Here is a 13,558-nt window from a genome sequence, read left to right on the forward strand (position 1 = left end):
CTTATTTTATTTTCCAAAAGGGCCCCAAATTCTTGTGTGCCCACGGGCCCCAGGATAGTTAAAGACGGCCCTGTCACTGCATAGCATAACTTATCACAGGACAAGTAATCATGGACAGCCCATCAAAGAACAAATTAACACAGGGAACATTATCATCAATGGAAACAATTTAAAAAAAAATGTAAAACCATTAAAAAGTGTCGCTTTGTGATCAATTTTTTCCAAATGGGCTGCCCATCATGACTTGCCTTTTAATATTGATTCTACACACTTCATGACGCTTCTTTTTAGCCCTTACGATAAATTGTTGGAAAGGGTTCGATATTTTGCTCCACGGTTTGTGTAAAACGGATTTCTACCTTATCCATTCCTGCATTTATATTTAAAGGACAAACATTTTACTATAATTTAAAAATTTTCTTCGAAATATTGGTAATACAATTTTAATAATATGGCCAATCACCTGAGACATTATCACTTTTTTCCGCACTCGTATCGTCGCTCTCTTCAGCTTCTTGATTGAAAAATATATTTGCAATTTCCATGTGCATCGTTCTGGTGCTCTTTGCATCCATGTAACGTGATTTTGCAATTTCCGCACAAAATCTGTGTCGCCACTGAATCAGAACCTTTCCGGACATGATTTTCTCTCGAAAAAGAAATTCTACAAAAATTGAAAAAAAAAAAAAAAAAAATCATACAAAATTAAATTTATTTCGAGTGTAATAAAAAATTTGTTCAAAACTGTAAATTGAAATAGAAAGGATGAAAAAAAAATTTTAAAACTCACTCATTTCGTTGCGGATTTTCTTCAGCGATGAGAAATTAAAATTTCCCTTTTCTATTTCGATGAACATCTCCGGGTTATCGCAAGGCATTAGCAATTCCAGCAGTTCCGTTTCCGACAGCCCATATTCCGAGCAAGTTATATATGCAGCCAATCTCCCGAAAGCCTTCTTCCCATAACGCTCTTCAAAATGATCAAATTGCTCAAGAATTTTCTCCTCAAACGGTAAATCGTCAATTGTCCGCAACTTGGTTAAGTTCACATCCTGCGACAAATCAAACAAATACTCGGTCGACTTGAACCTGTCCTTTTGGATATTTGTAAACTTCAGCTGGTCAACAGGAGTTGTTGTACTGCAGATTATTTGCACATTCCAGGGAAGGCTTATCGGCAGCCATGACAAAGCCGCCACTATATCACAATCCAAGGGATTAAGCTTGTGCAAGTCGTCAATGAACAGAAACAGGATGTCGTTGTTCATGTCCTCGCACCTTTTCAGCAAATTCTGAAACCAGTTATTGATGTAGAGCGGATCAAAGGATGCGTCCTTGGGCAGGTAACCCTCGGGTATATTGAAGATAATGGAAATCTGTTGGCAAATGACTCGTAGCAGTTCGAGGCTGTAGGCGGAACGGGGTGTGGCTGAAGCGAAGCGAATCATGCGATGAGCTCGAGTTGGTAGTTCCGCGAACCATTTGATGACTTGACTATATAAATCGGCCATTATGGTGCTTTTGCCGCTACCATTTTTGCCGTAAATAAAATATGGAGCATGACGACTGCCATTGCGGAAATTAAGCATGACGCTAGCTCGAAGACGATCCGGCACCGTTGATGAGATGAGGCTTTGCGAGTCGAGATGCTCCTTGAGAAATCTCAAGTGGGTGGAGTGTTCGTGGAAAATTTCCTATAAAAAAAGTAAATACAAAAGAGAGGAGACATTTTTATTATTTCTTCTTTTTTTTTTCTATCTCAGGAAACTTATGGAGTTTTACAATCTTAAAGGCAGAGAGATACTTGAAATAGAATGAGGTGAATATCGATTGAGAGTGCTTTTGAGATCTGATGGTTCATTACATTTTTTTTTTTCTTAAATTAAGAAATTTTAAGGATGTAACCTTACAAGTAGGTATGTATGTTTTCTTATTATGATTTGAAGGTATTTCGGAGAAAAAAGGATTGGAATTCTTTTTTTTACTTAAAGTTGTCAATATAGTCAATTTTTCTAAATTAGAGTCAACGATGATTTGGGTACAATTGTTCGTAATTAAATAAAAAAAAATTGAATGTGTTTGACTTTTATTGACAAAATTGAGTGACAGCAATAAGTGGGTAATTTATTATTGAGAAAAAATATGGAACCGCTTTTGTAAAATTGGTAAATTGGTTTTAAAAGTTCATCTGACCCTTTTGATGGGTGAACAACAGAATAGATGTCAAGAATTATTTGATAAATATTTTTATTGTACTCATTTTGGTAGCTTTTCTAGGAAAAGGTGATTGCAAAGAATGTCCGTGAAATATAATGTTGCCGCAGAAAGAATATAACTCAAAAAATGTTTTTGCCAAAAAAAAGTGTGTTTGGAGTGTTATATTAGTTTTTTTTTGTTGGACAGAAGATAATAGAAAATGCAAGAAAAAATACCGCAAATTTCTTTTAACGTATGTGATGAAAGTTAGAAATTGTTTATAAAAATCATAAACTAAATATGGATAACTTATATAAACTCTTCAAACGTAGAACAAAAAAGCGGTTGAAAACGGTCAAAACATTGTTTGGACAAAAATGTTAATATCATTAATTCGTTCAGAAATCATTTTAGAAATAATCCAATTTTTGGCACATGTATGGACATAAATATTATCTATATGTCCTGTAAGTTGGCCATTTTTCAAATGTTTTAAAAAATTTATAAAAATAAAAAAAACAGCCAAAAATACATGGGTTGCCTGGCGACATCCTGTCAAGGCATAGGGTTGCCACGCTTTAAAGTTCATTTTTTGAGTTTTTTTTTTTTCAAAAACTACTCCGTTCTTATATTATAAGTGTTAGAGGTGTCAGAGAAAATTAAATTTAAAAATTTAGAATTTTTAAAAAACTTGACATTTTAGTAGGGTAAACAGAGGTGAATTTAGAAAAAGGTCAAAAAGCTATTACCTTAACAAAAAGTGGTAGAAAAAAGATTGATACTGGAATCGATAGATGTTGTAAATAGTATATAAAAAACATGCACACAAACAAAAAATGTAAAAAAATCTGCAAACTCGAGTTCACCAAAAACCAACACAAAAGGTATTTGAACTAATGTTTATGTTATTAGAGAGCAAAAAAACAATAACTTGACATGTATCTGCCAAGTTTTTGATTTAACTTACAGATTTTTACATTTCAATACACTGTTTAACGACAAAAAACGAAATTTGAAAATATTTTTCTAGTGACCTTATACGTTTTGTAGGAATATACTTAAACCTGCATACCTACTTTATTTTTCAAAATATCTCCAAAATCTGCCTTTAGGGACAAAAATGGTTTTTATACATACAAATACTCTAGAGTCGTTAATTTTCAACTGATTGATTTCATTAATTTTCAACTGACTGATTTCCAACCTGTTCTTAAAAGAAGCTATTTCAACCCTTCGAAAAATATATAAAATATATGGTTTAAGTTAAAAACTTCAGAAGCTCAAGAATTTTAAAAATAGTGTTTTTTTTCGACATTTTCTCCACTAAGAAAATGTTTTTTGTCCCTCAATCCATATTTTGTAGATATTTTGAAAAATAAAGTATGCAAGGGTCTATTTCATGTTTTTGATTTAAAAAACCGTTTATAACTTGATTTTGAATTTTTTTAGAAATTTTTTAATACTATTCTACATCTTACAGCAAATTTATCTATCGATAAAACTCTCTACTATTTAACATTAATAAAATAGCTGTTTTTTTTTTCAATGTCATGTTATCGAAACCTTGAAGATTTTTTCTAATCCATTTATTTATTTATTTTATTTACTATATTTTAAAAGAAATATTTAATCAAATACAAAAATAAATTCTTAATCTGTTCATTAGGGTGGGTCAAAAAAATCGAAATTCTTTTTTTACTTGCGATATAGGTACTATATATCAAGTTATGCATTCGTACAAAAAAAAAAGTTGAGATAACATTTTTCTATGACATTACGATGGTAGACAATGCCAAAAAAGTGGGTCCCGGAAGTCCGTCTGTCTGTCTGTCTGTCTGTCTGTCTGTCTGTCTGTCTGTCTGTCTGTCTGTCTGTCAGTCTGTCAGTCTGTCAGTCTGTCAGTCTGTCAGTCTGTCAGTCTGTCAGTCTGTCAGTCTGTCAGTCTGTCAGTCTGTCAGTCTGTCAGTCTGTCAGTCTGTCAGTCTGTCAGTCTGTCAGTCTGTCAGTCTGTCAGTCTGTCAGTCTGTCAGTCTGTCAGTCTGTCAGTCTGTCAGTCTGTCAGTCTGTCAGTCTGTCAGTCTGTCAGTCTGTCAGTCTGTCAGTCTGTCAGTCTGTCAGTCTGTCAGTCTGTCAGTCTGTCAGTCTGTCAGTCTGTCAGTCTGTCAGTCTGTCAGTCTGTCAGTCTGTCAGTCTGTCAGTCTGCCAGTCTGTCAGTCTGTCAGTCTGTCAGTCTGTCAGTCTGTCAGTCTGTCAGTCTGTCAGTCTGTCAGTCTGTCAGTCTGTCAGTCTGTCAGTCTGTCAGTCTGTCAGTCTGTCAGTCTGTCAGTCTGTCAGTCTGTCAGTCTGTCAGTCTGTCAGTCTGTCAGTCTGTCAGTCTGTCAGTCTGTCAGTCTGTCAGTCTGTCAGTCTGTCAGTCTGTCAGTCTGTCAGTCTGTCAGTCTGTCAGTCTGTCAGTCTGTCAGTCTGTCAGTCTGTCAGTCTGTCAGTCTGTCAGTCTGTCAGTCTGTCAGTCTGTCAGTCTGTCAGTCTGTCAGTCTGTCAGTCTGTCAGTCTGTCAGTCTGTCAGTCTGTCAGTCTGTCAGTCTGTCAGTCTGTCAGTCTGTCAGTCTGTCAGTCTGTCAGTCTGTCAGTCTGTCAGTCTGTCAGTCTGTCAGTCTGTCAGTCTGTCAGTCTGTCTGTATAAGGAGCTACAGCCTAAACGGATGAACCGATTGATGTCAAACTTGGTATGTAGCGTTATTTGGCGACTCTCCAGAGGGGTTTTTGGAATTAATTTTTTCGGACCAATAATAACGGTACTTGTCATATACCGATTTTAGTAAAATTGAAATATCTCGAAAACGGCTCGAACGATTTTGTTTAAAAAATTCAAATGTTTGTTTTAAGCTAAGGTCTATCTTCTAATGAAAAAAATTTTTTTTGAAAATCATTATTAACGGTACCTGCCATAGAACGAAACTTTTTGTGAAGAAGCATTTATATAATTTAAGTATAAGCCAAGAATAAAATTTTGAAAAAAATAATTTTTGGATTTTTAAAAAAATTTTGAAAATTTTTTTTTGAAAAATCAAATTTTCGAAAACGGGACATTTAATTTTTTTGAAATTTTGTTTTTAGATGTTGATTAGTGATTTCTACAAAATGACATACCAATTTTATTTTTAAACTTTTTTTCCAAAAAATTATTTATAAAAAATTAGTTTTTTAAAAAACGGCTCTAACGACTTTGAAAATTTTTTTTCTAAAAATGCATGTTAATATATCAATCAAAACTGCATACTTGTTTTGGAGGGCAATTTAATTTCAGATTTTATTTATTTTTTTTTTTTTAAACGAATTTTATTTTTTTTTTCCAAATTTCTATATAAAAAGTCTTAAAAATTTAAGCAACTTTAACTCTAAGAGCAAGTTCGTGCGACCCCAGTCGTGCATTTTATTTGATTTGGTACTCCGAAAAATCGATTGCTAGACCCCTCTAGAATATACACACCAAATATGAGCTCTTTAAATTAATGGGAAGGTCCTCCGCTTTGCAATTTTCCTTTTTTACATCAAGCTTCTACTAAAAAAAAATAATTTTTTTATTAATTGACTTTTTAGCAAATTTCTTTTCATATTCTCTTGTAGGAAATTGAACGCTCCACATAGGGGTATTTACCAATTTTAGGCGGACAAAATTATTTTTCCGGTTTATCTTCATCAACAAGGTATTTAGTACTGGAATAAAGTGTTTTAAGTGTTGATTTCAATGAAAATATTTTTCTTCCTAAACCACTTTTTGATCAAACAAAAAAGTGTCAAGAATGGATCCCAATGGTTTGTTAAAACGCTTATAAATGGAGTTCTATTAATGGTATCGCCAAGATAAAGGTCTTAAAATTTAGGAAAAATCATAAGGATTCAGGTTCTGTAATTCAAAAAGTTGAATCCTTAAAAAACTTGAAATATGGATGCTGAATACAAGGTAACCATTTTTCAAAACCTAAAACCTTTAAGAAGGGCAAAAGTGTCGAAGTTGCACTTAGTTGCACCTATTTTTTACAGATTCAATTAGATAAAAGTTTAACCTTTAGAAAACATAAAATTTTATCACACAATAATGTGAAATTGTATAACTTATCTCCTTACAGACTGACAGTCTGTCAGTCTGTCAGTCTGTCAGTCTGTCAGTCTGTCAGTCTGTCAGTCTGTCAGTCTGTCAGTCTGTCAGTCTGTCAGTCTGTCAGTCTGTCAGTCTGTCAGTCTGTCAGTCTGTCAGTCTGTCAGTCTGTCAGTCTGTCAGTCTGTCAGTCTGTCAGTCTGTCAGTCTGTCAGTCTGTCAGTCTGTCAGTCTGTCAGTCTGTCAGTCTGTCAGTCTGTCAGTCTGTCAGTCTGTCAGTCTGTCAGTCTGTCAGTCTGTCAGTCTGTCAGTCTGTCAGTCTGTCAGTCTGTCAGTCTGTCAGTCTGTCAGTCTGTCAGTCTGTCAGTCTGTCAGTCTGTCAGTCTGTCAGTCTGTCAGTCTGTCAGTCTGTCAGTCTGTCAGTCTGTCAGTCTGTCAGTCTGTCAGTCTGTCAGTCTGTCAGTCTGTCAGTCTGTCAGTCTGTCAGTCTGTCAGTCTGTCAGTCTGTCTGTATAAGGAGCTACAGCCTAAACGGATGAACCGATTGATGTCAAACTTGGTATGTAGCGTTATTTGGCGACTCTCCAGAGGGGTTTTTGGAATTAATTTTTTCGGACCAATAATAACGGTACTTGTCATATACCGATTTTAGTAAAATTGAAATATCTCGAAAACGGCTCGAACGATTTTGTTTAAAAAATTCAAATGTTTGTTTTAAGCTAAGGTCTATCTTCTAATGAAAAAAATTTTTTTTGAAAATCATTATTAACGGTACCTGCCATAGAACGAAACTTTTTGTGAAGAAGCATTTATATAATTTAAGTATAAGCCAAGAATAAAATTTTGAAAAAAATAATTTTTGGATTTTTAAAAAAATTTTGAAAATTTTTTTTTGAAAAATCAAATTTTCGAAAACGGGACATTTAATTTTTTTGAAATTTTGTTTTTAGATGTTGATTAGTGATTTCTACAAAATGACATACCAATTTTATTTTTAAACTTTTTTTCCAAAAAATTATTTATAAAAAATTAGTTTTTTAAAAAACGGCTCTAACGACTTTGAAAATTTTTTTTCTAAAAATGCATGTTAATATATCAATCAAAACTGCATACTTGTTTTGGAGGGCAATTTAATTTCAGATTTTATTTATTTTTTTTTTTTTAAACGAATTTTATTTTTTTTTTCCAAATTTCTATATAAAAAGTCTTAAAAATTTAAGCAACTTTAACTCTAAGAGCAAGTTCGTGCGACCCCAGTCGTGCATTTTATTTGATTTGGTACTCCGAAAAATCGATTGCTAGACCCCTCTAGAATATACACACCAAATATGAGCTCTTTAAATTAATGGGAAGGTCCTCCGCTTTGCAATTTTCCTTTTTTACATCAAGCTTCTACTAAAAAAAAATAATTTTTTTATTAATTGACTTTTTAGCAAATTTCTTTTCATATTCTTGTAGGAAACGCTCTACAAAAAAGGCCTTATACACTTTTTTCGTTTATCTAACCGTTTAATAGATATTTGAGGTCCAAAAATCGAGAAAATCTTTAAAAATTCGTTTTTTGTTCTTAATTTTGTAACAAATTCAAAAATTATAATAATTAAACGCGCAAGACATTTTCTTGTTGGAAATTGATTGCTCCACAAAAAAGGTCTTGTTAACTTTTTTCATTAATCTAACCATTCTAAAGATATTAGAGGTCAAAGTTAAACAAAAGTATAAAAACATTTTATATTTTTAAAAAATTTCCAATTCACTGAAACTTCATTATTTTCAAATTAACAAGATATATTCTTGTAGGGGCTTAAACGTTCTACAAAAAATTCCTTGGAATCAAATTGATTGCTTGAACCGTTTAGAAGATATTCGTATCCAAACCAATGCTCACTGATTTCAATAGTTTTCTTATGACCCGTATGCATTGCGATTTGGATACGAATATCTTCTAAACGGTTAAGGCAATCAATTTGATGCCAAGGAATTTTTTGTAGAACTGTTTAAGCCCCTACAAGAATATATCTTGCTAAATTGAAAATACTGAATTTTCAGTGAACTGGAAAATTAAAAAAAAAATAAAATGTTTTTATAATTTTTTTTAACTTTGACCTCTAATATCTTTAGAATGGTTAGATTAATGAAAAAAGTTAACAAGACCTTTTTTGTGGAGCAATTAATTTCCAACAAGAATATGTCTTGCGCGTTTAATTATTATAATTTTTCAATTTGTTACAAAATTAAGAACAAAAAACGAATTTTTAAAGATTTTATCGATTTTTGGACCTCAAATATCTATTAAACGGTTAGATAAACGAAAAAAGTGTATAAGGCCTTTTTTGTAGAGCGTTCAATTTCCTACAAGAATATGAAAAGAAATTTGCTAAAAAGTCAATTAACAAAAAAATTATTTTTTTTTTTATTAGAAGTTTGATTTAAAAATGGAAAATTGCAAAGCGGAGGACCTTCCCATTAATATAAAGAGCTCATATTTGGTGTGTATATTCTAGAGGTGTTTAGCAATCGATTTTTCGGAGTACCAAATAAAAAAAAAAAAAGAATTTCGATTTTTTTGACCCACCGTACTGTTCATATTGCTTATGTTTCAAGGAACAAAGAAATTATAGATTAGAAAAATCTCCTGGAAGCCACTATTTAAAGATCACTTCTTTATTCTCAGTTTCCTGAGTTACCTTCTTTTATATTTATAATTAATTTCCTCTTAACATCTTAACGTCCATTTATTATTTAATGTTATTTAAAGGAATTCAACACAAATGGGCAAAAAATCTCCTCTGTTTGTGAATGGATTTTATTCAAAATGAATAAAAATCAACAAAAGATATCCTAGAAACTCCTTTTATACGCATTAAAAAATCAAGTTAGGTAGATAATGCTTACAAAATTTAATTTTCTTTGGAATGTGAATCTTTTTCACTTCCTCTCTCTCTCCCTCTATCAATATCAGTCTTGAAGAGAGGGATGAGATAGTCTAACGTCTAACCGAATAATACTCCCCAATTCAGCTTTTTTTTTACTCTAGGGATAATACTCCTGAATATTTAGGTTTACTTTGCCGTATCTTTATGCTGTTGCTTCTGAATTACAATTTAAAGAATTTTTCATACTCGTCCTTAGACGTACCTCAAGTTTTGTATTGAATGAGAGATTTCAATTTAAGTCAATTTAAATTAAGATAGAAACATTTTTTTTTTCTTCTCCTCTTTTCGTCTTGTATCTTTTAAAGGAATTTTTTTTTTTCATATGCCTGAATAAATTCGCAAATTGAAAATTTATTCTACCGGAGATATAATTTTTACAAATACAAACACAGACACACAGATATAGATAAATCAAGGGAAAATAAAAGGGAGAAAAACTGAATTTAAAAATTATAAACTTTTATTTGAATTTAAAAAAAAATATTCCAATGGAACAATCATTTCGATAGAATTTATATTTTTTTATAATTTGCCTGAAAGTTTATTAGTTTAATCCGATTAAGTGAGAAGCTTTTTATTCATCTGTGATAGTGCAACACCATGGGCTTAAAATTAATACCATCTGGATGGCCAGAAGGATTCACTCAGCATAACATTTAAACAGGAAAAAACGTGGCTAAAGCAAAATTGAAATTATTCAACCATATTTTTAAAATGGATAAGGATAACAGGAAACTAAAGCTTATTCATTGCCATAAGCTTGAATTTATGTAAAGTGCAGACGAAAAAAGGTTATGAAATAAATTTAAAAAATATTTAAAATTTATAAATTCTAACGAAAGCAATTATTAAATGTATCAAAACTTTTAATTTTGCATGATTTTTTTTTTGTTTTAATTTCAAAATGTAAAAAAAAATTATAAATGTATTTGTTTTGACTTCAATTGGATAATATTTATGAGTGAACTGAAATTCTACAATGCCAATAACTCATTTTTAGTAAGTAGATATTAGCATTAATTTTTACAACTTTGTTTATATTCATGTAAAGCTATGAAACAAAATGAACTTCAGTGGTATTTAAGCACAACACTTGGACCACCAGCATTTTGTTCTGAAAATTCAGAATACCTACTTTGCACTAAATGAAAAATAACGTTGAAACAAATATAAACCCATTTTGATTTAACAACTTTTTGGATTATTAGAAAATGAATATTGTAAAAAGAGAGTATATTTTTTAAATCATGAAACGGTTTAAACTCTAGATAAACCTGTTAAAGGTGTTTAAGTGGCTAATGTGTCAAAATTTTGTATGGATTTGACAGTTCGTTTGTCACATTTACCATTTTACCTGGTTTACCAAGAGCTTTCACTGCTTCATGAATACCCTTGACAAAAAAAAAAATACATTTCTTTAACAAAAATTAAATTTAATCACAAAAGTTGGAATATACAATACCTAATAAATTTGCCGAAAATTGCATCGAAGTGATTTTTTTTAAATATTTACCTGCAGTATGCAACCAAGTTTGCAGCTTCAAAAGATCCATTTTATTTGTGTGGTACTCAAAAAAACCACTAAGTTTTTGATTTTTTTTTTGTTTTCAGGCTTATAGCTTTTCCTAAGAAATGCATAATATCATGGAAAAAGCAGTTTAAAATTCCTATACCTAATTATTGTGTTATAATTTAATAAATATTCAATTTAGGATTATAAACAAAGTTGGTAGCACAATTTTTCGTGGTAGAGTATGGATTTGAAACCAGAAACTCTGGTTTGACAGCTCATCGCTTTAACCATTACGCAATAAAATACTACACGAAAAGGACTTACTTTTGACAAAATAGCAACAAAATATTAGTTTTATTAACTTCATAAAAACAATTCTTACCATCAGCTACACCCAAAACGTGGGACGCCCTAAACGATTTTAACTGCAGCATTTTATTCTGTGACGAAAATATAATTTTTGTCTGAGAAATTTATAAAATTTTGAGTTGATTAAAAAAACGGGTTCTTGTTTATTAATATCTTTTTCCTTTTGAAATCATCAATAAACATCATGTAGGTATGTGAACAGAGGCGGCGCTAGACCAAAATGAGGCGTGTGCTAGAGTAAATTTTCGGGGCCCCTGAGAAAATGAATTTGGACTATTATTTTGAAAAAAAGTATCAAATCTTCCGTCCAAGTTCAAGTTCAAAATTCTAATAACAAACTTAAGACAAAACGTTTCATTTCAATGTAAGCCCTGTTCCTTTGGGAGCTGGCAAAGTACTACTAGTAGTTTACTAGCGATTTCCAAGACGTATATGATAGTACTAGATTAACCAAAACATCTACTATTAGAAGACTACCACTTCCAATGGAACAGGGCTGTAGATGAAAAACAAAATGCACGACTCGATCTCACGAACTTTTTCTTAAGTTTCAGATTGCTTTAATTTTTAAAACTTTTTATATAAATAAGATTTTTTGTTAAATGTTCTAAAACGTACATATCAAAAAAAAAAAAATAATTCGTTCTTCAAATCAAACAAAAAAACAACATCTAGAATGAATTTCAGCAATTTGATTTCTTTTATTAGGGCGCGTTTTTAGAAAAAATCAAAATCGTAATTAATCGCTATAAACATTTTTCGGAAAAAAACTATTTTAAGTAAAATTGATATGAAATTTTGCAGAAATTTTTAATCTACATTAGAAATTTCAGAAAAATTAAATGCAAAATTTTCTAAAATTTGACAATTCAAATAAAAATCAAACTTTCTTCATCAAAATAAAAACTAACTCTTGATTGCTTTTTTGATGAAATTGTACTTTTCTAAAATTGGTACAATATAATATAGCTATTTATTTTAATGTAGAAATTCTTGTTTTCATCAGTTTCTTTTTTAGAATATAAAAATATCAATTGAATTACCAATTGGAAAAAGGGAATAAATCCATCTCATCTATTTGTTAGCAAAACGCAAATAACTGCACAACTTCTTTATTTGATGGTTCTAAGAATGTGGTTAGGCTAGTCTCACGTTAGTCTTAAAATTTGAAAATTTACACTTTTCAAACAACCTGTAATATAGCTGAGTGCCATTGCTATATTAAAATAAAAAATTTAAAATTTATCAGTAGGAAGAAGGAAATAAGGCCGGGATTTGTTTCTTTCTTTAAACTATTGTTTTTTTTTAAATCACTTTTATATGTATATGATTTCTATGGAGTTTGGTAATAACAACATAAGTCCAAAATCGTCGTTTTGAGATAAATGCATTTTAAAGTTTGAGAAATGCCCCCAAATCCAATTTTATTTAATGCAAGTATATTGGGATGCAATTATTTTTTAAATTATAATATTTACACAAATAAAGTAAGAATGAATAATTTTTAAGCGTATTTATATGTTTTTTAGTGAGATATGTTGTTTTGAAAAAACTATTTTTCGTTCAAGAATAAGATTTTTTTCGAGTTGTGTCCTTAGTGCCTATATTTTTTTTAAAGAATTTTAATTTTTCGAACGAAGGAACTTAGTTGTGCTGTTTTGACCAAACACTTATTTAAAAGTATAAACATTTTTGATTGGTCAAAACAGCACAAGTTGGAGTTATGCCATTATGATCAAATATAATTTTAGAAAAAAGGAGTTAAGTGTGGTTAGGGCCATTGAATTTTTTTTTGAAGTAATCAATCATTTAATTTTTTTTACGAAATAACTAATAAATTATTCGCATATTTGTTTGAGCAAAATTTTTGATATAAAACGGGTTTTTAAAGTTTGGTGGATTGTAAATCCGTCCGCATTTTGAAACATCAATGAATCCGCAAAATGTGTTAGAATACGGAATTTTGAACAGCGAAAATTCGAAAATTCCACTGAAGAAAATGGTCCTTTTTAATCATTAAATTGGCGGCGGAAAACAGAAATGTTCTTAAGTCCTAAGTAACAAAGTGTTCAAATTGCTAGAAAGTGTAAAAAATCAGTTTATATAAATTGCGAGCGTAAGCGAGCAAAGAATTTTTTTAAGGGAAGTAAAGTTTACCCATTCTTAAACTTTACAAAAACTTATTTCATACAATTTTAAATACCTATACAAAATTGAAAAATAGAAAAAAGAAAAAAAAAAAACTGTTTTTACCACTGAGTGGAAACAAGCCAATTTCAATTATTTGATTGTTTTGAATAAAGAGAAGAGACATGGTTTTTCGGATTTTATTATTTCTGAGACATTTTCAATTAGCGACCGCGGGGCCCCTCTAAGAGCGGGGCCGTGTGCGGGGGCACACTCCGCACACCCCTTCCGCCGCCTCTGTATGTGAATATAAAACAC

The 13,558-nt window shown here is 31.1% G+C and overlaps 1 protein-coding gene across 6 annotated transcripts in view; it reads right to left on the minus strand.

Annotated features, from left to right (window-relative positions):
• The window catches only part of LOC129907385 (protein qui-1), a 98,454-nt gene that overhangs the window by 56,347 nt on the left and 28,549 nt on the right, over nucleotides 1-13,558 (minus strand). For all 6 annotated transcript variants that reach the window (XM_055983562.1, XM_055983560.1, XM_055983561.1 and 3 more), the window contains exons 8-9: nucleotides 791-1,694; nucleotides 464-664 (exon numbers count right to left, since the gene is read on the minus strand). In XM_055983562.1, coding sequence (XP_055839537.1) covers nucleotides 464-664; nucleotides 791-1,694 — 1,105 coding nt within the window. The remainder of the gene's footprint in view (nucleotides 1-463; nucleotides 665-790; nucleotides 1,695-13,558) is intronic.

The sequence above is a fragment of the Episyrphus balteatus genome, chromosome 1 (genome assembly GCF_945859705.1).
Source record: "Episyrphus balteatus chromosome 1, idEpiBalt1.1, whole genome shotgun sequence".
Classification (NCBI taxonomy): Eukaryota; Metazoa; Arthropoda; class Insecta; order Diptera; family Syrphidae; genus Episyrphus; species Episyrphus balteatus.